This window comes from Trichomycterus rosablanca, chromosome 4 (genome assembly GCF_030014385.1).
Source record: "Trichomycterus rosablanca isolate fTriRos1 chromosome 4, fTriRos1.hap1, whole genome shotgun sequence".
Classification (NCBI taxonomy): Eukaryota; Metazoa; Chordata; class Actinopteri; order Siluriformes; family Trichomycteridae; genus Trichomycterus; species Trichomycterus rosablanca.
The window spans coordinates 26,959,769-26,986,258 of NC_085991.1; the positions used below are offsets into that span (position 1 = coordinate 26,959,769).

At 39.7% G+C, this 26,490-nt stretch overlaps 1 protein-coding gene across 1 annotated transcript; it reads right to left on the reverse strand.

The window, feature by feature from the left end:
- Positions 1-2,381: 2,381 nt before the first annotated feature.
- Positions 2,382-21,746, reverse strand: LOC134311902 (granulocyte-macrophage colony-stimulating factor receptor subunit alpha-like). The gene is made up of 10 exons (XM_062993550.1): positions 21,458-21,746; positions 11,303-11,436; positions 10,992-11,166; positions 10,721-10,820; positions 9,212-9,399; positions 7,422-7,552; positions 5,792-5,939; positions 5,563-5,662; positions 3,990-4,080; positions 2,382-3,885 (listed from the first exon to the last, which is right to left on the reverse strand). Exons 1-10 carry the CDS (start codon positions 21,744-21,746, stop codon positions 3,781-3,783), a joined length of 1,461 nt encoding a protein of 486 aa, XP_062849620.1. The 3' UTR covers positions 2,382-3,780.
- Between the last annotated feature and the right edge of the window lie 4,744 nt (positions 21,747-26,490).

Sequence of the window (26,490 nt, forward strand, 5' to 3'; positions counted from 1 at the left end):
ATAGAAAAAAAAGAACTAAAGTTTCAGTGAGGATCCACTTTTAAACATTTGCTTTAGGACATTTCATAAATTTTTTTATTGATGAGTTTTGCATCTGATAATTGGGATTGCCATTTTTGGCTTTAAATGGATTAAATGAGCTTATCAGTGTGTATGAGGGCAGTATTATTCTGTAACATAAAACAGTATTATGAAAGAGTGGTTGCAGTATTCATACTTTAGAATACAAGTTGTTCCAGAAAGTGCAATCGGTCATCTGAATATGCTTCATATTTGTTGCCAACATGCATCACAATCATTGGAACTAATGGTTTCTACACGATGGCTGTCCACACCATTATGGATCTTCCATTATACTTAAAGGTAGCAGAAGATATTGTGGGTTAAGTGGACTGTTTGGATTTTGTCCAATTTTGCAGTATATATGCAGTATAATGTGTTGTCATTAAACAACTTTACATATTTTTTACATTATTATAACTCATTTACATGTGATCTCATGAAAAATGTGTAATAAGATGTGAAATTTGTGTGTTATGTGACTAACAATGCTTTATGTTGGGACTGAATCTGGGAGGTACTTGTTCAGTTTTGTGTATATTTATGTGGCTGTACTTTGATGTCTTTAGCATTAACAGATCTGTAATGTGTCGGTCCATTCTTGTCTAACTACTTGTCCAAAAGCCAGGTGTTTTCCTTCTAATGGCTTGCTAATAGCCCATTAAAAACTTTGATGGTTCAGGGCCTGGACAGCTTACAGTCACTGAGTGGATGTCAGTTAAAGTTTAAAGGAAAATGTCAGGATAGAAACTGTGTTAAACAAAATGAAACCTGCTTTAGGAAAGCCATTACGAACTATTTATAAATGCTGTTTAGTAAAGCATGAGCATTGCCAGTGAGTAAGTAAGGACAGCAGTGGAAGCAGCTACAGCAGAGGTTGATGAGCCTGATAAAAGCATTATTAGGGATAGAAAACATCCATTTATTTGACCACAGAGTGGATCTCTTTCATAAATTGCATAAACCACTCATTATGAGCTCATTACAACCTGCAAGTGCTCATCTAGTATGCACCATGCACACAATATAGTAGATTAAAACGGGAATTAGCCTGGAGGTTCAATCCAATAAAGCTGTTTCTACAGAGAATTTAACATCCAAACTTATGGCTACTGACGTTGACAGTGTATGAATTTTTTAACATCATGCAATTCTGCTGTTTTATGATTTAAATAATTAGCTTATTACCTTACACCCATTAAGTGCATGTTGAACTTCTTAATATTTGTTAGTACTAGTACAGTTCAAGCTATAGCCTGCTACTGGATGCCTCTCTACATTGCTGTGATCTAAACCTTAAAGAAGGTTGTGTGGCAAAGTTCATATTACTTTACTAAACAGTGTATCAAATTACTGAACAACAAATGTTAAACAGGCAGACTTTGTAGCATATAAAATGCATGTTGGGAGCTAAGGAGTCACATGATTGTGCAGTGTAAATAGTGAGAAGTCACGGTTTGCAAGTGCAGACAGGACAAATAAAGATAATTTTTGCAAGGTTAAAAGGGTTCCATTAAAACAATGTGGGCAGGAAATGAGTGTAAATAACAGTATTGTGTTTTTGCTTGACACCATGCAGTAGGTGAATATACGTTTAGGTAATCAGCACCTATAGTATCAAAAGTATAAACACTTGTCACCAGCACCGAGTTTCTGAACTCCTCGGTTCGGAACTCGGTGTTGCCACCGGTCGGCTGGGCGCCATTTAGCGGGCATAATTGGCAGTGCCTGCAGCAGATACTAATTGGCCACCGGTGCAGGGTGGGGGACGGAATATGTGTGGGTGGGTGGGTCTTCATACGCTGTGTAAAGACCCTGATTGGTGGAAGAGACGCCTGTGCAGAATGCAGGGGCGAGAAGAGGAGGGCTGTACACGTGTCAGAGGAGGTGTGTACAGTGACGTGCTCCCCTTGGATGCAATCTGGTATCTCTCAGCAGCGGAAGATAAAATTGAGTGCTCTAAATCAGGAGGAAAATGGGGAGAAAATGCATAAAAAAAGTATATACACTTGGAGTATATGCATTGGAGTTTAGTCTAGGCACATCTGTGCTGTCACCTACAAGAAAGGAAGCAAATACAATGTGTGAAGCTGTTATGTGCTGGTTTAATGTCTGCATTCTGGAGCAACTGCTGCTCAGTTTACAGTCAGTTTTTTTTTGTTTCAGTCTTTTTCCAGACATCTTGTTTGGTTAGAGATTAGATCTAAATACATAACCTGTGCTTGTTGTATATTTATTGTGTCTCCTACTAATCTGGAAGGGTGAGGGCTAACACATGCTAGCACATGTTAGATAAATGAAAACACACAATGACAGTCACCAAAGTTACCAACACCCTTTTATTTACACGTGTAGAAAATATTATAACTATGTATCATTGTAACCATATTCACATGCACTCTTCTGTACAATATTAGAGGACATTATAGGACAGTTATATACACAGCAATTGGAGATGTTGAAGGATTGCTAAACAAAAAATATGTAAATAATGACCCGTTTCCGAAGCTTTCTTCAAAGAAAAAAATATATTTTCAGCACCTGAGTTGAAATACTTCCATTAATACAGTAAAACTCCATGCTTTCACTGCATAGCAAAACATCAGCATGTGTATCTATTGTTTTAAATGTCTTTTTTTTCTGTACATTCAAAGATCCACATAAAGCCCAATAACTGTTGTGTTTAAGGGCATTTCACTGACCTGCATTGATAATAAAAATAAATCTAAATTCCTCTTATTTATTCATCCATAGATGCTAACAGCATATATTACAGTCCCAGCATTGCTTAAGCTTTACCTTGCTGGCAGCTCTTTGGAATGAATTAAAACATAGAACCTGTGAGGAGAAATAAATGCCCCTTAAAAACATTGTTGCTTACTTCTTTAAGTAAATCTGCTTAAAATATTTGCCAGGCTTTGCAAGTGTCACTCAGTTACTGGAAATGTACATTTTTAACATTAATGTAAAAAGTACTCAAAACGAAGGGGTAGAAATTCTCAATTAAAAGGTTTAGAGCAGTGGTCCCCAACCACCGGGCCGTGGACCGGTACCGGTCCGTGGGTCATTTCCTACCGGGCCGCACAGAAAGTGAATAAATAATTAGAGATCGCTACATCAGCAATGAAAACACTGCTTCCATTTCCAACACACAGGTATTTATCATCTCATATCACCCCCAGGTGGAGGCAGCGTCTCGTTGCAGCGAAAAAAGCTCATTTGTGAGCAGTATAGTTATTAACCCCCTCATCCCCCCGCCGGTCCGTAAAATTGTATTTTATATCAAACCAGTTCATGGTGCAAAAAAGGTTGGGGACCACTGGTTTAAAGTGTATTGAAATGCCAGTTTACAGCTAATTTAATAGTTGAAAAAATAATACATTGCCTAAATGCACTCAAGAAGAAAAATATGACTTTTTACGTAAATGAGTGTAACAACCCAATATGTGAGTCAATTTGGCTGGAACACTACATATACATATTTTTTTTTTAAATAAATTAATACATTTCGATTATTTATTTTGAATTGTGATGGCATAATTCGCCAACACGTCAATTCATCTTTACAAAATGTTACAAAACCTTCCGGGCACACATGCTTACACAACAGAGACAGTAGCTTCCCAGCAATGTCTAAATAAGCTTAGCAACAAGGGTGCAAAATAAATGAACTAAACAAAAAGAATGCAGTACTGCAGGGTGACGCTCTGAGATTTAGGATCAGACATCACGGTTCGGATGTAAGAATGCAGATAAAGGTTCCAAGTGCACATCGTTTGCCACAATCTCTTTAACAGGCACGTAGATTTTGTCCTTAGTTTGATCCTGCAAGAGAGACCATACATTGTTAGTTTAGTTTTTCTTTTTACCCCTCACTATCTTTCCCTTTGTAAAACAATGGGGAAAATGCTGTCATTAGATGTGCTTACCTTTGAGAATCCATCATAATTAGTGTTGAGGATGTCCTTAAACAACAATAAAGTGGGATGAGGAAGCACTGGGCAAATGATATCCTTGTTTCTGTGGAGAAAATTCAGTTTATATTATCATTTTTGATGTGATGAAACAGTGTTTATTGACATTTTATTTGATACATTTAGCAAATAAACAGTAACTGTGCATTAAACGCGCTGAATGTTGTTGCCTGTAGAGGATGGGATTACTTACTGTCACTTAAAAATTCAATTTTTACCCAAGACTAATAGATTGGAACAATTAATTTTTGTAAAAACAAAAACAAACTAATACCTAATATTTTTTTATCTGTCCAATAGCTTTTACACCATTCGTTTGAAGGGCATCAGTTTCACTGGCATCAAAGGTGCAAAATAAATGAACTAAGTACTGCAGGGTGAGACATAATGGTTCGGATGTAAGAATGCAGATAATATAACCACCACCATGCTTGACAATATGTACAGTACTGTTGGGTTAAAATGTCATACCTTTCTTTAAAAAAAACAACATAATTCTGGTCACCAAACAACTTAACCCTTGGGGCTAAAGAAGGTGCAGATTATGGAACTGGGCCTACTTTTCAGCAGGACAGCCTCTAGGTTTATAGCAATGTTAAGCTTGCTTGACTATAGATTTTATCACTTTTATTTTTGTAATTCATGTGGACAAATTTCCATTGGATTTGCATTGGGTACGAGTTGCATTTGTATAACCAACCATGGCACGAGAACTTTATTCCATGTTCAAAAGTATGTGAAAACCCCTCCTGAGTGTTTCAGCCTCACCGGTTGCTAACAGGTATACAATTAATGAAAAATAAATTACAGGTTTGCGACATAGTGGCAGCAGTTTAAAAAAGGTTTCTTTCTACCAGCTTGACTAGGCACCTATACACAAACCAAAGTCCAAAATAAGATGGTTTGACTAGTGTGAAGGGGGTGGCAAGGTGGCTAAGTGGGTAGCACTGTCACCTCACCGCAAGAAGGTCCTGGGTTCGATCCCCAGGTGGGGGCGGTCCGGGTCCTTTCTGTGTGGAGTTTGCATGTTCTCCCCGTGTTCGCGTGGGTTTCCTCCGGGTACTCCGGTTTCCTCCCACAGTCCAAAGACATGCAAGTGAGGTGAATTGGAGACACTAAATTGTCCAACAATGTGTTCAATATAAGCTTGTGAACTGATGAATCTTGTGTAATGAGTAACTACCGTTCCTGTCATGAATGCAACCAAAAGTGTAAAACATGACGTTACAATCCTAATAAACAAACAAACAAACAAACTAGTGTGAAGGAACACATCTCTAACTCTATTTGCATTGAACATCTTAAAAATCAAATGGAACAGTGATTACGAGCCAGTCCTTCTCAATCTAAAAATAATGCCTGACCACACAAATACTTCACTGGACAAATACTTCTTAAAAGAGTGGACGCTGGTATAGACACTGGTATAGATAATGCAGTTGAAGAAAATGAAGTGAAATTAATGAACGAGTTTAAGTGCTATGTATGGAAAAAGTAATGTGAAAAGCGAAGTATAAATGATCATTACCTCCTGAACAACAACAGAGCCACAATGAGACACCAGGACACTAATATAGGCATGACTATCATTATCACTTTAAATGACATGTTTGGGTCACAATCCTTGCCTGTAGAAAAAGGGCAGAATAATAATATTACTTATTATTTTAATAAAATGAACATGTCAGAATAATAAAGTAAAACAGGTAATAATTGTTCACATTATAGTGACAAACAGTAGAAGATAAAAATAGTACCGTAATATTTGATTTGGCTTTTGGCACTCTTTTTGACCTCTCCACAGTAATGACTGTAAATGGTCTCCACTTGAACAGTGTATCTGCAGGCTTCATCATATTCCAATCGTATTGCTGAAATACCTCCCTCAGTAATTTGTTCTTTCTTCTGTAAATATAATTACATAAACATTGTAGTAAAAATGACAAAAAACATTTAAATTGCATGCTGATAATCACACAACCAACATTAACTGTAGATGCAAGCAAAAAGAAACAATGTCAAGTGTCCAGTGAGTGAGTACATATACAACATCAAAGAGTATGAACAATTTGTTAATTATATACTGCAGCCTTTACAGAAGTACAACCCCAAATCAGAAAGTTGGGACAGTATGGAAAATGCAAATAAAATAAAACTGCAGTGTTTCTTACATTTACTTCGACTTTTATTTGATTGCAGACAGTTTGAACCCAAGATTTCAAGTTTTCTCTGCTTAACTTCATTTTATTTGTTAATAAACATCCATTTCTGCATTTCAGGTCTGCAACACATTCCAAAAAAAGTTGGGACAGGGGCCATTAAAGGCCAGTAATAAGGTGATTGTAATCATGGTTTTGTACAAAAGCAGCATCCAGGAAAGGCTGAGTCTTTGATGAGCAAAGATGATCAGAGGATCTCCAGTTTGTCAACAAATGTGTGAGAAAATGATTGAAATGTTTAAAACAATGTACCTCAAAAAAGCAGAAAAGTACATTGAGATCTTAGAGCAACATATGCTGCTCTCAAGACGTCATCTTTTCCAGGGACGCCCATGCATTTTTCAACAATGCAAAAGCCAAGACAATGCAAAAGCACATGCTGCACACATTACAAAGGCATGACTGTGGAAGAAGAGGGTACGGGTACTGGACTGGCCTGCCTGCAGTCCTGACCTGTCCCCAATAGAGAATGTGTGGAGAATTTTAAAATGCTTCAGTGATAATCATGTACTGTTGTACATATTAAGACGTGTTTGCAGGAATTATGGGACAAAGTATCACCTTACACTAAATCACTTGGTATCCTCGGTGCCAAAACGTCTTTTAAGTGCGGTGAAAAGGAATGGTGACATTACAAAGTGGTAAATGCTTTACTGTCCCAAATTTTTTTGGAATGTGTTGCAGGCCTGAAATACAGGAATGGATGTTTATTTATAAATGAAATGAAGTTGAGCAGATAAAACATGAAATATCTCAGCTTCATCATATCTGCAATTAAAGTCAAAGTAAATGTAAGAAACTCGTTTTTTTTATTATTATTTACATTTTTCATGCTGTCCTAACTTTCTCTGATTTGGGGTTGTACTACGGCCTTTACAGGTGTAAACAAGTAGATCAAAGGGTGTGTGATGCATCTAGTGTGTGTACGCCTGGTACTAGATCCACTGTCACCCTAACCAGGGTGAACCATAAACCTTGAAGCAGGTGTATTATGGTCAAAATATGTTGTTTTTGTAAAGAAAACATATATGACATAATGCTATCTTTTCTTTATGCCCCTGGTCATGTGTGGAAAAGTGGATCTGGAGACCTAGCAACAAAAAAAGGACCTAGCAACATTAACAGCAATATATTCATATTAGTGTCAGATTGTTATTGAATGATTCACCTCTTCATTGCATTTGCTGTAATAGTACTTGTGTTGCCAACAGTGTGAGGCTCCAAAATCTGGGGTGCTTGAATTAAAAAGAAGGTGTCTGTCTTCCAAACGGATTTCCAGCTCTGGTGTTGGTGGTTTCACTGCAAAATAATAAAAAATAATGGGAAAAGAAAATTCAGTGGCATGACAAAGTATCTTTCCCCTTTTTTACATTTATTTTATATTTTGCGTCACATTTAACTGTATTAGATCCTAGGACTCTAGGACTCATGTCTAGGGCCAACTGAGATTAGCCCATTTACCTACTGGCATCTTTTGAGGGTAGAGAAAACTAAAGTTCTCTGAGAAAAAGCCAAGGATTGAACCAAGATTTCCAGGACCTATTGCTGTACAGCTTCTACACTACCACACTACATTAGCCAATTGACATTCGTATCGCTGTGTACTTGTATATACAGTAGACCCTTGAGTTAAGAACGGTTTACCATACGAACATTTTGGGTTACGAGCGATCTTTTTCAACTTAACGTACGAACAAATTTCGGATTACGAACCAAAATTCGTGAAACATGTGACGTCACGAACAAGTTGACTCAGAGCGTCTCTCTCTCTCTCTCTCTCTCTCTCTGTGGCAGATATATACTGTATATATATATACATTCGGACAGTGGATGGTGTTTTTTCAGTGTTGTCTTTATATTTTGTAAAATTTAATATTAAAATGTCCCCAAAGAAGGTGCAGAGGAAGAGAGGTGGTGAGAAAATGAACAAATCTATTACATTTGTTGTTGTATAATTACTTCTGCCAGTAGCTGTCACTGTGTATTAGACAGAGGGGACAGTGAGTGAGAGAGAAGAAGGAATTCGGCTCAGTGAAGTATTCTTTCTTTCGTGCAATTACACCTACAAAATACAACACTACTGAAATAAAGACGGAAATAATAGAGAAATATGAGAGTTATTGTTGTTTCTGGTAGATACATTTTATATAAAAAGAAGGAAATGTATTATGGTGTATGGTACAGCACACGTACTGATGTGTGTTTTTTATGTACAGTACTACTGTGTATTGTTGTTTATTATTATTTATTACAGTATTATCTATTCTATAATTTAAGATTTAGGGGAACATACACTTGTATTTATAACAAAAAATACCATTTAAGACATTAGAAAGGTTAGATAAGGGGGTGGTTTGGGGGGTCTGGTATGGATTAATTCCATTTACATTATTTCTCATGGGAAAAATAGGTTTAACTAACGAACATTTTGACTTAAGAACAGCCCTTCAGAACCAATTAAATTCATAAGTCAAGGGTCTACTGTAGTTGAAATGACAATAAAGTCTCTTAAACATAAACATGCTGTGTCACTTTGCCACCCTTATAATAATTTTAATTTCATTCATACAAATCATCGTACAGACCAAAAACAATGAAGTTCATACACTTATAAGAACAAGAACATAAACCAGGTGGGGCGGTCCGGATCCTTTCTGTGTGGAGTTTGCATGTTCTCCCTGTGTCTGTGTGGGTTTCCTACGGGTGCTCCGGCTTCCTCCCACAGTCCAAAGACATGCAAGTGAGGTGAATTGGAGACACTAAATTGTCCAAGACTGTGTTTGATATAACCTTGTGAACTGATGAACCTTGTGTGATGAGTAACTACCGTTCCTGTCATGAATGTAACCAAAGTGTAAAACATGACGTTAAAATCCTAATAAACAAACATAAACATATTCCAACAAACAATCCATAATAACAGCCTTGAGAAAGTAAAGGCAAGCAAGAAATCCTTACCTGAATCTCGTGCCTTTATTTCAAATATATTCTGAGTGTCAAGACCTTTCACAGTTCCACTGACAGTAAATACTATGTAAATACTCTCAGTTGTTAAGTCATCGTGGATGTGACAGCCTGTCTTGCTGTTTCCATTGGTGATGTACAAGGTACAAGACTTTTGCATGTCTTTGGTTTCATTAAGGTTTCTATAAAAAAATTAATAACAGAAAAGTAATAACAGATTAATAACAGAAAAGTATAAATAGGATTAAATAATAAGACTAAGAAGAATAGAAGACCTAAAGAGTAACCTAATAAGTAACAGGCCCATCTGCCATGGAGATTGGTGGGGGGAACTTGGTTACAGAATAATGCCCTGCTGTCTTGCCATTTATGGCCAACGGAGTGGGTATGGAAGTGCCGATGACTGCCTTGTCATTTCCTCTTAACTAGTAGTCACATGTGCCTCACTGAGTTGAAACTCTTTCTAGTGTTTCTATTTATCAGGTTTTTTTTTTTATCTGACAGAATTGCCAGCTACTCTGTAGGCAACCTGCTTTTTTCTTGAATTCATGATTTTGGGCTTGATGTCCGCACCGGTGGAAATTTAGGCACCCTGGGAAACTTTTTTTCTGTCAAAACTAGCCGCTGTTGCAGTACTTTTCGGCTATTGTGATAGAACGACCCTTTTTGGAGTGGACGCAACATTCGGATCCATGCACAGCATGAGCTGTGTCAGATGGTTTGGTTGGGGTTCTGCTCGTCCATTCAATTTGCATCTTTCATTAGTTACTTTTGAAATATATGTTGTTTGTTATTTTGGCTACTGCTTTTATTTGTTTCTTTTCCCCTTTTCTTTGTGGCTAAGCCACACGATCAATCTTCCTTTGTTAAGAATCCTGCATATTGGATTTATTTTCAATTCTTGCAGGTGTGAGGTTACACCTACACTTACATTTTCAGTATTCAGCAGATGCCTTTATCCAAAGCAACTTACAATTGAGACAGTACACACTGCAAGCAGTTGAGGATTAAAGGCCTTGCTTAAGGGCCCAACAGTGGCAAGCCAGCAGATGTGAGACTTAAACCAGTGACCTTCTGATTAATTCTGATTACTAGTCCGCTATCTTAACCGCTGAGATACTGCTACACCTGGCACTTCAGCCACAGCCCACCCGTTACATACTGTCTTAAATAAAAAACCTGATCAGGATTAAGGATAGTGCAGAGGTTTTTTAGAAACACTTGGCTCAGGGCAGGAATACATTCCTTTGTATAGGGCATCACACTGTCACCCATTCATCTATTTTCTCACACCTAGAGGCAATTGTACAATAGCCATTCCACATTCTGCATGTTTTTCAGTGGTGATAGGAAACCAAAGTAACCACAAAAAATCTGACATGGAATTAACATGCAGATGCAGAAACCAAGCCCAGTTCCCAGAAACACTACCTGCTGCACAAGTGTTCTGCCCATGGTTTTATCAAACGGCTAAAAATAATTGTAGAGATATTTCAGTCTTACCTGTAAAAGAGCTGAAGATCACTGATGTTGCTGACTAAAGTCCATGTGCAGTTCATCCTCTTATCAGCGTAATAAACACAACTGAAGTTGTTCACTAAAGCTGCAATACAGGAGTGCATTCAAATACTATGTAAATTATGATCAAAAAGTTCATGTATTTATTGTAGAACCTAATAACATTTTCATGCATTTAGCAGAAGTTGTGTTAAAAATAATTTGACATTTTAAAATATTTTTTCAATGATGTATGTAGACTGTGTAAGTTAGTCACCTAGGGGTGGAGATAGGCCTTTGTATACTGGTTTGCTCAAGTTCTTGTTTTCACAGGTCTGTGGCTCTGTCATTACACCAACACATAGTTCATCCTCCTTGTCAATGTTCAGTGTAAAATTTAATTTTTTTGTTCGCCAATATTCCTTCGGTTTTCTGTTCTTGGGAGGACATTTCTGTTGTGTAATTAAAAAAATGCATGTAAAATAATCGTGGTGCTTTAAAACATTTTGATGTGTGATTTATTTCTTGATTGGAAGGAAAATGTAAATATACTTTTATGATATTTGAGAAAATAGAGTAATGACTTGCCTCATAATATAATTTCATGACATATTTCACTTCACAATCTGCATCCAAGTTGGTCGGCCTATTCCACTGCGCAGTTAAAGACAAACTGTTCGGGTTCCATGACAAGCTGAGGTTTTCTGGTTGAGGCAGCTCATCTGTAATAAAATAAAAATAATGCTGTTAATTAAAACGCTATTAGCATGTCTTCTAAAGTGTTAATGTTGCATGTTTGTATTGTGCACAGGAAACTTTTGAAATTGGTCAAAGCTTTGACACCGCTTGAATAATATGATTACCATTTTTGTGACAGATCTACTTAAATTCTCAAAGGGCAGTTGTAGCCCAGTGGTTAAAGTACTGAATCTGTAATCAGAAGGTTGCCACTGTTGGGCCCTTGAGCAAAGCCCTTAACCCTCAATTGCTCAGATTGTATACTGTCACTGTACTGTAAGTCGCTTTGGACAAAAGCGTCTGCTAAATGCCGAAAATGTAAATGTAAATGTTAATTATGATATTATTGCAATGATTTAAGCTAATCACAATTAGGGTGGCACAGTGGCTCGGTGGGTAGCACTGTCGCCTCACAGCAAGAAGGTCCTGGGTTCGATCCCCAGGCGTAGCGGTCCGGGTCCTTTTTGTGCGGAGTTTGCATGTTCTCCCCCCCCCCCCCCCGACTGGATAAGCGGTTAAGAAAGTGAGAGTGATAGAGTAAATACAGTTATTTGAGATCAGAGTTACCAATCATCTGGATCTGAAATCCACTAAATTACAATGTGTCATGTTTACTGTGGACTACCTTTAATTAACTTTTGATGTTTAACAGAGAAATCTTTAAAGTTTCAGTAAAACTTTGTCTCATTACAGATACTAGCTAGATACTAGGTTAGTCTCATTACAGATACTATCAATTTCCAAAATGTTAGGTTCTCAGGACAAGTTCCATAACTTAAACAGGAGCAATTCACATAGGTGCCACAGCCTCTTGACCCTCGTGAACTGGGCGTGTGTGTGTGCGCTGCTTTATCTGTACATGTGAGTTCACGGCCCCTTTCAAACGGCTACTATTGCTTTGAACAGAAGAATGCATTCAGTCAGATACTGCTGTTTGATTAGAAGGCATCGCTCGCAACCAACGTTCCACTATTGATATTGGTATTTAACAGGGTTAAGGTCAGGGCTTTGGGTAAAATTGGGAAGGATGTCTTATTCTGTCGGAACGGTCTCAATTCTTTGGATTCCAACAGTGGAAAGATTCCTTTGAGATGTTTGGTCTATGTTGAGTACAGCACATAATTATTGCAAATCTGTCAGCAACACAGACAACCCAAAAATGCACTACTGGATTCAGATCTAGTGATTAGGGGGACCAATAACGTACACTTAAAATACTGTCATGTCAGTGAAACAAGTTTAGAACAACTTCAGTTGTGTCTATAAATGGATGCACATGTTCAGTAACAATAGTCAGGTAGGCTGTGGCATTCAAACAATGCTTGGTTGGCATTAGGGAGCCCAGTGTCTGCCAATAAAAAGTCCTTAAAACATATCACCACTGTTGACACAAGACAGGTTGGGTCTGTGGGTTCAAGCTGTTTATGCCAAATACAGACCACACCATCGTCTGCCACTACGGAAAATCAAGATCAGGCAAAGTTTCTCCTGATCTTTAACATTTCAGTTTAATTATTCTGTGCCCACTGTAGCCTTAGATTTCTGTTCCTGACTAACAGAAGTGGAAACCGATGTGGTGTCCATAAGTCCATCTGCTTTGATGAGTTAATGCATTTATGCTCATCTTGGTTGTAAAGAATTTTTCAGCTCAAACCAGCTTAGTCATTCTCATCAAGCCATTTGTACACACTGAGCTACAGCACAAAGGACATTAAATGGCATAAAATCTGTAGGGATCAACAGTTTCTGACATGCTAAGACCAGATCATCTGGCATCATCAACTATGCCAAAGTCAAAGTCACTCAGATCAGGTGCTCAGGTGGCACAGTGGTAAAACACGCTAGCACACCAGAGAGCCCAATTTGTCGGTTTAAAACTCAGATCTGCCATCCGGCTGGGCTGGGCGCCTACATGAACAACGATTGGCTGTTGTTCTTACAGGGTGAGAGCCGGGTAGGGACCTCATAACTGATGCAATTATGACCTCTGTTGGCTGATTGATGGCGCCTGCACGGGGTCGAGGAATAATGCGTTGATCAGGGTGTGACTCTCCGTACACAGAGCTGATCCACATATAAACTCGCCTCGTGCAGGTGAAAAGCTGCAGTTGGCTACTGCACACGTGTCGGAGGGGGCGTGTGTCAGTCCCGGCTTCCTCAATCAGCTACATTTTGTTAATTTGACTTTACTCATGGTCCACAGAAACTACTTTTATAAAATTACAAATATAAATGTATTATTATTATTATTAAGTTTATTTCTTCTTAATTAAGTTTAGTTCTTGTCTTAATGCGGTTGGGATTCACATCTTCTTTCACATAACCATTCTCTTCTTGGTTTTATTTTTGTCTTATCCAAACATAAAACTAAGCTTCAGGCTAATATTTTAGTAGCATCTGCTGAACTCTAGCTACATGCATTTGTTATTAGAAGTAAGAAGACTTGGTGACTTCAGAATGTTACAATGTTCTGCAAATCCTTAATTCAAATCTGTGAAGAAAATTTGCCTCTCTAAACATCCTCCTCACATTGCATGGGGCAAAATACATTTTAAATTTGCTTCCAGACGGCGCTCAGGTGAAGCAGCGGCAAAACACGCTAGCACACCAAGCCAACATCTTAAACTTGTGGCTTTGAATATCAGCTCTGCTACTGGCAGGCTGGGTGCCTACAAGAACAATGACTGGTTCGTTCCTCATAACGAATGCAATTATGACCTCTGCTGGCTGATCGATGGCGCCTGCATCAGAGGCGAGGGATAATGGGGATCAGTGCGTGATATTCATTTGCAGGTGAATAGATGCAGTCGGCTACTGCATATGTGTTGGAAGGAGAGTGTGTTAGTTTGTTGGAATAAATGTACTCCTGTTAGAGATATTTCTTACATGTTTTGTGTCAGGTTAACAATTATTCATTTTGCTTTACTTTTTTTAAATCCAAGTGTACCTGCCAGTAATTCATACATTTGTTCATTTCTTATGTTTTACCGCTACTTTTTCATGCAGTAAGTCAAGTTTCCCCTAAATCGTTTAGCGTAATGCTGTAACACACCCTGAACATGACGCTGATCCATTGCCCAGACATAGACAACATGTCTGTGACATGACCGGCCGATAACACTGCTGGGAATTCGAACCCTGGCAAGATAAAACTGGCAGCCTTTAAATAATGTAACTACAAGAGGTCTTGATATGAATTAAACGATGTATCTCATTCAAATAAAAATGAAACCGCTTCAGAAGAACAAGAAAATCCTGCTTAACTACAGCTTAAAGCAAACCAAACAAAAAGGAGGGTCAAGTAGCCAAGCTAATAAACTGACAGAAAAATGTGAAGGTAATTCATCATATTATTATTCTGTCTATACGTTTGTCTTTTTTTCTTCTTTTTTGTAAACATATCGTAGTTTGTTTGTTTATTAGTGTTTTAACGTCATGTTTTACACTTTGGTTACATTCATGACAGGAACGGTAGTTACTCATTACACAAGATTCATCAGTTCACAAGGTTATATTGAACACAATTTTGTATCTCCAATTCACCTCACTTGCATGTCTTTGGACTGTGGGAGGAAACCGGAGCACCCGGAGTAAACCTATGCAGACACGGGGAGAACATGCAAACTCCACACAGAAAGGATCCGGACCTCCCTATCTGGGGATCGAACCCAGGACCTTCTTGCTGTGAGGCGACAGTGCTGCCCACTTAGCCACCGTGCTGCTCCATATTGTAGTAAAAGACTGGGCACATCTCAGAGGGGACGTGTGGTGATTCTACTCTCCCTTATCAGATCAGGGGTTATGAAAGCAGATTTACATTCGGAAATAGGAATTAACAAGATCGGGAGATAAAGGGGGGAAAATAAATAATAAAAAAACTAAGAAACAAGTAAAATAAAATAAAAATTCTAAATAAAGTATTAAAAGTCTTTTAACTATATATATATATATATATTATATATATTATTATATATATAAACTGTTTAAGAGCCTAGCTCTGTCCACTTAAAAATGTAAGCTTAATTAATTAATTTATTATTATTTCAAATTAATATAATATAATAAGAAAATTAGATTGTATAAGAAGAAAAAGATTCTCAGAAATCAATCAATATTTCCTCTGTTTTAACATCATTAGGTTGTAAAAACAATGATACAAAACTGTGCCCCACCCACTCAGTAACTCACTCAGCATTATTACATAACGTAATTAGATGTCCATCAATGTGATGCTACAACAGTCTTTGCTGTACACAATGTATAGGAGAGGAGATGGTACACTGCATTATCTGTAGTCCATTATCTAGCCTACAATATTAGGATCAAACTTGAAGCTTAAGTTATCTCATTGGCTGAATGTTATCAACCAACAATCAACAAAGAGTTAACAAGCATGGATCTTTGTACTCTTCATGTGTTTTAACACCAAATTCAATACAGTTAAAACAACAGTGTTTAAAAAACAACTTGGTTATTTATGGGCAAGGATGTGAAAATGTTTGCCACATTGTGTAAGTAAATAGTACAACATTTTACGGACAAGGTGTCTCCATGCACAGTTGAAAGGAATACAAAGGATATTTTGCAGTCTACAGTACATAACATTAGTAAAAGATTCCAAAAATCTGAAGAAAAAAAAACTGTTAGCTGAAGCCAAAAACCTTAAAACCACTGATAAACGTGTATGACCTTACAATGCTACTGTGATAAATAGAACTCAGGAGTACTTTAGAAAACTTTAGAAGTCCGTCGTCACATCAAGAAATGCAACCTAAGATTGTGGTCAAATGAGTCAATTTTTGGCTTGTTTTTGGTAACAAAGGACATACATTTCTCTATACCAAAGATGAAAAAGACAACCACACCTATTAGTGAAAGGTTCAAAAGCCAATATTTACCATGGTATGTGGGTGAATCAGTGCTCGCAGCATTGCTGACCAATGTATGTGTGAAGTTATCATTAATTCAGGGGCAAAATTTGGGATTTCAAAGAGACAAATGCTGCCATCAAGGCAATATCTTTTCAGCAAGACGGGCGACATGGTGGCTCAGTTGGTATCACTGTCGCCTCACAGCAAAAAGGTCTGGGTTCGATACCCAGGTGGGGCGGTCCAGGTCCTTTCTGTGTGGAGTTTGCATGTTCCCCCGTGTCTGCGTGGGTTTCCTCCGGGAGATCCGGTTTCCTCCCACAGTCCAAAGACATGCAAGTGAGGTGAATTAGAGATACAAAATTGTCCATGACTGTGTTTGACATTAAACTTGTGAACTGATGAATCTTGTGTAATGAGTAACTACAGCAGTTCCTGTCATGAATGTAACCAAAGTGTAAAATATGACGTTACAGTCCTAATAAATAAATAATTTTTTAGCAAGACAATGCCAAGCAGCTGAAGTCTCATATCAGACAAGAATGGACAAAAATTCCACTTGCAAAACTGCAACAATTAGTGTCCTCATTCCCAAACCATTAAAAACTCTTATTGATAGGAAAGGTAACTGAACCCAGTGCTAAACTCTGCTCAGTGCTAAACACTAATCTCAACTTCCTTCTGGGTGTGTTGCAGGATAGGTGTGTTGAGTGAATATATATATATATATATATATATATATATATATATATATATATATATATATATATATATATATATATATATATATATATATATATATATCATCAGAACACCAACTGTTATTTTATCATGGTTGGGCTTTTCATGATCTTTATTTATCAGATTATACACTGTATGGCCAAAATATGTGGTGAAAATATGGAAATTTGGACTGGGTTGACATGATGTTTACTTTTTTCTTTGTTAGTATATAAAATATATAGATTATTTTAATTTAATTATATACATTTGATATTTACATTGGTTAATTTGTTACAATTGTGGCATATTTACATACATTTATTAAATGTATTCATAAAGTACCTTGATAGGATAGTTTATTTATAATTGCTGGCACTTTCTAAACAAAATACTTTCACTCCTTTCTTGACTGACAGATGGTAGAACACTGAAGATCACAAAAAAGCCAACAATTACAGTGTTAAAATGCAGAATAACACGTTACAAATTATTGTTATATGGGTTCTCTATAATGCTAAAAACTTTATTAAATAGACGCTTAATACCCAATTAATATCTTTATTTTAATAGGGTGGTACATGTAAAAAAAATACTGGTTCTAGCAACGTGATTAAAATGTAATTGCGAATAAAAGTTGATATTGGAATGGGATCAGCCTGAACACAGAGATTAATTTTTGGTCCTAATAAAGCGAGTGTATTCAATTTGTTAATGCTATAGTAGGCGTAAATGTTACACATCATGTTCTATTCAATTCATTAAAATAAATAGTTACGATTGTGTTCCCTCGGACAAGTGATTCTAAGGTTGATGGTTCAAATCCCATAACCGCTAAGTTGTAATGTTGGCCCCCTGAGCAAGGCCCTCAACTCTCAATTGCTGTCGCTTTGGATAAAGCGTCTACTAAACATACATTTATTGGAAATGTCAAAACAAGTGAATTTAAACAGCCTAGAAACAGGTTTATGGGAAGTGTACAGGACAGGATATGCGGATTTCCGAAATCAACTCCTTGCTTTACCTGCGCATTTAGAAGAAGAAAGAACGAAAAAAGTCAATTACACAAAGTCTAAGTGAAAAACGTACCTGATAAACTCTCCACTGCTATGAATTCGAAGAACAGGCAAATCAGTAGAGAAACACTCCAGCACTGGCGCAACATATCCGCTCCACTTAAATACCACCCAGGCTTCCCTACAGCGGCTTTATCAACATCAATATCAGTCCTCCCTGCTGCTGTCAGCTCCAATATGGCCGCAAGAACCGCGTTTAAACCAGTCTAAAATATATGCTGAAAAAGCAGCATATTAGAACTCATACACTTACCCCGTCCAGTACCATAACCGAAAGTATTCAACCTAGAATCACGCACGGGGATTGTCAAGCCAAGTGGGTGGAGTAAACATTACTGTATTACACATCACGCTCCCATAAACAATCCCAAATCCCTCATAACTTAACCTCAAGTACACTACATATGCCAATGTACCCTACGAGGTCTTACCACTTACCTAGCGCACTTTGTTTGATGGCTATGTGGAGTGGATCCGTACTGTAAGAAGTTTATAACAACCTGTTTGGCGACACTGGAGTAACTTAGCATGCCATTGTTCTACTCATGTTTATCTTTCTATGTAGTGAGTCACTTTCGTAGCTCTTACATACATTTTCCAGAACGAAATAAAATACATTCCAAAATTATATCTGAGACTAAATGTACATAATGTTCATAATAATAATAATAATAATAATAATTTATCATTATATTTTTGGCATTTAGCAGACGCTTTTATTCAAAGGTTTGTTTGTTTATTAGGATTTTAACGTCATGTTTTACACACTTTGGTTACATTCATGACAGAAACGGTAGTTACTTATTACACAAAGTTCATCAGTTCACAAGGTTATATTGAACACAGTCATGGACAATTTAGTGTCTCCAATTAATCTCACTTGCATGTCTTTGGACTGTGGGAGGAAACCCCACCTGGGGATCGAACCCAGGACCTTCTTGCTGTGAGGCGACAGTGCTACCCACTTAGCCACTGTGCCACCCTACTGTCTAAGGACCTTGCTCAAGGGCACAACAGTGGCAACCTGGCAGTGGTGGGGATTGTAATAATAATAATTTTCTTCTTCCTCTGCCTTTGTCCCGTTCGGTTGCGTGGTCGGCTCTCGGCCAATTATGATCCGCATTAATTTGGCACAATTTTTACCCCGGATGCCCTTCCTGACACAACCCTCCCTATTTTATCCGGGCTTGGGATCGGCACTACAATGCACTGGTTTGTGCATCTAGCGGCTAGGTATCTATAGGACAATTCAGTGTTTCCAATTAGCCTGGTGTCATGTTTTTGGACTGTGGGAGGAAACCGGAGCACCCAGAGGAAACCCACGCGGACACGGGGAGAACATGCAAACTCCGCACAGAAAGGACCCGGACCGCCCCACCTGGGGATCGAACCCAGGACCTTCTTGTTGTGAGGCGGAAGTGCTACCCACGAGGCCACCGTGTCGCACCCCCAATAATAATAATAATAATATTTTATTTATATAGCGCCTTTCACACTCGCTTTATAGGAGAGAAAGAACAGAAATACTTTTAAGACTTAAAAGAAAAGACACTAGAGCAATCTCGCAGGGAGTTCCAGAGCTTATAGGAGCAATAGCACTAAAAGATCTGCCACCCAATGAGGACGGTTTAGTGAGAGGTGTAGAGAGGAACCTGCCACTGAAGGGCCTTAACCCTTAGATGCACGAGTGACTGGACCCTACACTCTTCCATAAGTGGGTCAAAAATGACCAGTGTTAGAATCAATGTGTTTTTATGCCACTTTTGTCATTTTGGTTAAGAATAATCATTTGTATTATATTTGGTATTATATTTTGGTCCACAAAAGAATGATTTCATGTTTCATATTTTTTAATTTATTAACATTTTTAATATTTTTAAAATAGGAAAAAAATTACACAACAGCAATAGAACAATGTCAACATCCATTTTGTGTGTGTGTGTGTGTGTATATGGGTATATGGGTCTGTATGGTCTGTGTGTAACTGTCCACACAGTTCCTCTCTTCTTGCCTTCTTGTCTCCTCACGATATGCAGTTGTGACAAACTACCTGTTTCTGGCTGTGATTATTGCACACAGGTACATTGCATTTCGCACACCGAATGTTGACTTTACGGTCTTTGTTACTTGGGCAGATCCGAAACCTCTTTCTCTTCGGTTGACCCTGTCTGCTTCTTTCCTGTGGCTGAATTGTGGCTTTTGTCACCCCACACCTTCTTCAGTAATGTTAGCTAGCTTAGTTAGCTAGCTAGTGTTAATTTGTTGATACATGATAATTAGATATACTCTTTCACACAGTAGTCATGAATGACATTCACACACACACATTTCTGAGGTACAAAATGAAGATAATATGTACATGTATCAGACCTTGCTGTGTAAAATAATCTTCTTAAGGGGTGACACTTATGATATAGTCTGTGTGGTCTACAAAATATATACTGTATTCCTGAAATTTTTGACCCACTTATGAAAGCTTGGGGTAGTAATACAAAAACTAGAATTTTGTAAAATGTACAAAAGGTAGGTTAAAAATGTAAGTGGCATGATATTAATAACATGTTTTTTGAGGAATAGCTGGAATATGAAATGATAACAACCTCACTGGGTCCTTTTTGACCCACTTATGCATCTAAGGGTTGAGGAGCAAGAGGGAAAGTAAGGGTGTAAGAGCTCTCAAAGATAAGCCAGGGCCAGACCAAGAAGGGCTTTAAAAGTATTAAGCAGAATTTTTAATTTAATATGTGATGTGATCTGAAGCCGGTGCAGCTCATTAAGAATGGGGGGGGGAACTGTCGCCACAGAGTTTTGAATGTATTTTAACTTGTTCATGGTTTAAGCAGGAGGACCTGCATCTGAGGAATTACAGTAGTCAGTGCGAAAAAAAATGAAGGCACAAACCAGGGTTTTGGCATCATTAGTTTTGCATCATTAGCTTTAGTGAACTGATGTGGGATGACGTGGGAAGGAAAGACCGGAATACGACGAGGCGAAGGCTTTTCCGGGACGTTGTCGATGTCAATGACAAAATTAGGCATTTTGTTGATGAGATTCTTGAGACTAACAGAAGTTCAGTTTTGTTCGTATTTAATTTTAGGAAGTTATTGTTCAGCCGGGATTTTAATTATGGTGATACAGGCAACAAAAAGTGGTTGTGTGTATGGAGCATACTTAGCACTAATGTATATCTGAATGTCATCAGCATAAAAGTGAAAGTCAAAGTTGTGGCGACAAATAATTTATTTAAAAGAGTAAAAGATACATGATAAAAAGAAGGGGGCCAAGATCAGACCCCTGGGGAACACCTTGGGTTATGGGCACAGTGGATGATTTGTGTTTACCAATTGTGATGAACTGCTGCCTGTCAGTGGGGTAGGAGTGGAACCAGGCTAAAGCTGTTCCAGTGATTCCAATAGACAAGAGATGTGTAGGAAGAATCGTATGGTTTAATGTATCAAAAGCAGCACTAAGATCAAGCAGCACTAGGATATTGATGTAACCCACATCCGCAGCAAGCAGAAGATCGTTTACTCGTAATAGTGCAGTGTCAGTGCTGTGTAGAGATCGGAAACCTGACTGAAAAGGCTCATAGAGGTTATTGTCAGGCAAGAATGCTACTACTTTTTCCATTACTTTAGCTATGCAGTGGTGGTTGGAGGTAGGCCTATAGTTAGCAGGGCATGTTGCATCCAAACCTGGTTTGAAGAAAGTCGTATTGAAGAAAGTCAGAATGAGTCCAAGTGATAACTAAATTTGCCATCTAATAAATGTTTATCTGTTTATCAGATTAGCCCAGTGTTAGTTGTTTTGTGAGGGATGAAAATATCAATGTTGCACACCCATATATTCAATACCTAATTGGGTGGCTTAGTGGGTTTCACTATTGCCTCACAGCAAGAAGGTCCTGTATTCAAAACCCAAGTGCTACTAAAATTGCCCAAGGTGTAAATATATGGGTGAATTTATGAGTGTGTGTGTGCTTGCATGACCTCTGATGGACTGGCGAACTGGTCCAGGGTGTTTTCTACCTTTCGCCCAGTGAAGTGTACCTACTGTGACCCTGAATGCGAGCAAGTGATTGGCAGATTGAGATAGTTAATTACCAACTTGTATTATCAATTTCTACAGTTCTAAAAATCAGAAATGTATTAAATCTTATCGCATGTTGTATGAGATGACATTCTTCTGAATAAAAATGTAGTATAAGGAAAACAATTTACTCCCTAATCTAGTCGTATCCAATTACCCTGATTGCATTTTGTTATCTGTTTGTGCATTCCTTTTACTATTTATTTAAATCTGATTAAGTGCCTCGATTTATATTGGCCGGCCACGTGGTGGCGGCTGGATTCAAACTAACGGTGAAGGTCGTCGATGTCAGGCGGAGCGACGCGCCGGTCGATGTATTGTATGGTCGTATTTATGATGTGCAAAATGTCTAGACAATATTTAGAACGTGCTAGGGCGTCATCCTTGCCCGAACGGTGCGAGAAGTAGGCAAGGGCTACTCACCCCTGGATGGGGCAGGCTAAAGAAGCAAGTCCACCTACGACTTGGCACCATAAACATCGGCACGATGACTGGGCGAAGCCTTGAACTCGCCACTGCCCTTAAAACCCGCCGCATTAACATTGCTTGCATTCAAGAAACCAAGTGGAAAGGAGCAAAGGCCAAAAACATCGGCGAAGGATACAAGCTTTACTATAACGGCATCCAAGCAAGTAAGAACGGTGTTGGCATCGTGCTCAGCAGCAAGCTATGCGACAGGGTAATTGAGGTCAACCGCATCTCTGATCGCCTCATGTCCATCAAGATCGATACTGGCGAGTCCATCCTTCAAGTTGTCTCCTGCTACGCCCCACAATCCGGCTGTCCCAACGATGTCAAGGCAGAATTCTGGGACCAGCTGGAGGACCACCTGCAAGCAGTGAGCTCTGAAGAACACCTTGTAGTCGGCGGCGACCTGAATGGGCACGTTGGCACCTCGCGGGATGGATACGAAAACCAACATGGTGGCCAGGGGTATGACACCCGGAACAACGACGGCTGCCGAATATTGGACTGCGCAGAGGCGCATGACCTTGCTGTGGCCAACACGTTTTTTCAAGAAGAGGCCCTCGCACCTGATCACCTATGCCAGCGGTGGCCGAGCCTCCCAGATTGACTACTTGCTGCCGAGAAGACGCGACCTGAAGCTGGTGACTAATGTCAAGGTAATCCCCTCTGACAATGTCGCCCCACAACACCGCACTCTTGTCATGGACATGCGACTAGACCTTGGGCAACATCGACAAGTACGGACCACCGGGCCAGCGCACATCAAATGGTGGCGATTGCCAGAACGTGAAAACCAGTTTAGGACGGCCTTAGAACAAGTGGTGATGGACCCCAGCCAAACACTGGATGCAGCGTGGTGCTGCGTAGTTCACCAGATCCAGGAGGCAGCATGTGAGATCCTTGGACGAACAACACCAGGGACATCAGCAAGCAAACATGGTGGTGGAATGAAGGAGTGCAACAAATTGTCAAGGAGAAGAACATGGCTTTTAAACAGTGGCGCCGAACAAATGCAGATGCAGACTACCAGCAGTACCAGACCTGCAAGTCGGCAGCAAAACGAGCAGTGGCGGAGGCAAAAGCTGCCTGCTATGAACAGCTGTATGCCGAACTTGAGACACCCGCAGGTGGCAACAAGATCTACCACATCGCCAATGCACGTCATCGCTCCACACAAGATTTTTGCCAGGTCAGATGCATTACGAACGACAACCACCAGGTCCTGCGACACCCGCCTGCCATCCTTAGGCGCTGGAGTGAATACTTCTCAGGGATCTGCAACCATGAATTCCCCCACCCACCGATCCAAAGTGCAGACCCTGTGCAAGGACCCATCTCGCCCATCACCACCAACGAGGTAGCTGCAGCCATCAAGGAGATGAAGAATGGGAAGGCGACTGGGCCCGACGAAATCCCAGGTATGGAAGCTGCTTGGCAGCCGAGGCATCACCATCTTCACGGACCTCTTTAACCGGATCACCAGCGAAGGTGAGGTCCCACGCGCTTGGCTAACAAGCACCACCGTGCCCATCTGGAAGGGTAAGGGCGATGTGGCCAACTGCTCCAACTACCGCCCAATCCGCCTCCTCTGCCACACCATGAAGATCTTTGAGCCAGTTATCGACGCACGGCTCAGGAGCATCGCCTCCATGTCACCGAACCAGTGTGGTTTTGTGCAAGGCTGTGGCACCACGGATGCAATCCATGCCACCCGTCTTCTCTTGGAGAAGCACCGTGAGAAGAACAAGCCGGTGCACATGGCGTTCCTTGACCTGGAGAAGGCCTACGACAGGGTGCCCCACAACCTCATTTGGCATGCCCTCCGGTCACATGGCATACCTGAGGCCCACGTGGCTTGGATTAAGCTCCTCCATACCGATACCACCAGCTCTGTACACTGTCCAGCTGGAACCTCACCGCCCTTCCCCACCACTGTCGGTGTTCACCAAGGCTCTGCCCTCTCGCCACTCCTGTTCATTGTATGGACACGGTCATCGCCGATCTGCAAGCTCCCCACCATTCTCTATGCTGACGACGTCTTCCTTGCGAGTGAGACCCGTGGGGATGTGCAACGTCAAATCCAGCAATGGAAGATCCGTCTGGATGATTACGCCATGCGTCCCAACACCAAGAAGACAGAATACATGGAATGCGGCACCCAGACCAATGGCACCATCAGCATCGGCGGCGAAGACCTGGAGAAGACTACAAAATTTTAATATCTTGGCTCCGTCATCAGTAGCGATGGCAACACCCTTCCCGATGCCCGAGCCCGGGTCAACGCGGCATGGCTGAGGTGGCGCCAATTCACAGGAGTGCTTTGTGACCGCCATATGCCTGACCATCTCAAAGCCAAAATATATAAGACCGTCGTCCGCCCAGTGGCCCTCTATGGCACAGAGTGCTGGCCGGCATCTGTAAAACACGAGCAAGCCCTCCATGTCATGGAGATGCGGATGCTCAGGTGGAGTCTGGGGCTAATGCGGCGGGACCACATCACCAGCGAGGACGTCCGGAAACATCTGAGCATTGCCCCTATCCAAGAAAAGATGAGAGAGACGAGGCTGCGTTGGTACGGACACGTCATGCGGAGCAAGGCAGATTCAGTGGCCCGAACAGCCCTGCAACTCAACCCTCAAGGGCGCCGGCCAAGGGGGCGACCAAAGATGCGGTGGCTGGATCGTATCAATGTAGACATGAAAATTGTCAACGCGGCCCCAGAAGACATCCGAGATCGCGCCAAATGGAGAAGACTGTTAGTTTCTATTGTTTACATTTCAGAGCTTTAAAGTACTTGCTATTTCCACCTTTGCTAAAATGACAGTATGCACTTAAGCTGCATAAACTTCACAAATTTGTGCAAAGTCTGATATTCAGTATTAAACAAGCATGATCTGACAATATTGCAAAGTGCAATTTGTGATGTTACAGACTGCTTGACTTTCTCTGTCCTCAAGGAGAAAAGTCTGTAGTTGCAGAGCTTTAAGGTGTGTTTTGGATCATAATCCTGTGGCAGTATTACTCCTCCACAAAGATTCCAGCCAGAGGGTATAGCATAGTTTTGTTTTGGAGATTGGAGTGGCACTTTGACAGGGTGTAGCTGATTATGTGCGGGTGCCCATATCCAAATCCAGTTTGTCCAGTTAGTCTCTCTCCTGTTCTTTTCCTTACAAAAACACTGCCATGGATCTCACATTTGCAGTAATCAGTAAATAGAACCTCCATCACTATGTTTTTACAAATATTTTAATCTTACCTGCAAAAATAAGTAGAATTAAATGTGATCAGTGCACCTCTTTAACCAACTGGGAATGTTACAGTGTCCCTCCCTGACTTTGGCTACACAAATCTACCATCCTAGAAATATTAATAATCACATTGTTAAATTAAAAAAAGGTACACACCAAAATCTTTATAAATAAATTAATAATTACACCCTTACATCAGATCTTACTTAATGTATTTAAGTATTATTAAAATATATATAGTGTATTGTATACTGTTCATTTTAAATTCTCAAATGCATTGTATTCATATGTATTTTAATTCATATGATTTAGCACGAAGTTAAACTTAAAATAGTTAAAACCAGTTTGAATGCAGCTGTTACTTTTGTTTATAATGCATGTGCACACACACACACACAGCACTTAACAAACATTTAAGCCTAAATACAGTAAGTTTTAGATATTAAACCATAGCTGAGGTAAATCCAATACAACCCAGCTACTCATGTCCAACATGTTCAACTCTTTCATAAAAAAAAAAAAAATTGTCCTCCACAAAGGTAAATATCTGTGCAATCTTGCATGGTCTC

Bases quoted from the DNA above. Each gene is read 5' to 3' on its own strand.
- LOC134311902 (XM_062993550.1), bottom strand. From the start codon at position 21,746: ATGGAAAAAGTAGTAGCATTCTTGCCTGACAATAACCTCTATGAGCCT. The intron at 11,437-21,457 runs GTAAACACAAAT...ATTTTATTACAG, and splicing joins GCAGCAGTTCATCACAATTG to ATGAGCTGCCTCAACCAGAA. The intron at 5,663-5,791 runs GTACTATTTTTA...CTTTTTCTACAG, and splicing joins AAGCCAAATCAAATATTACG to GCAAGGATTGTGACCCAAAC.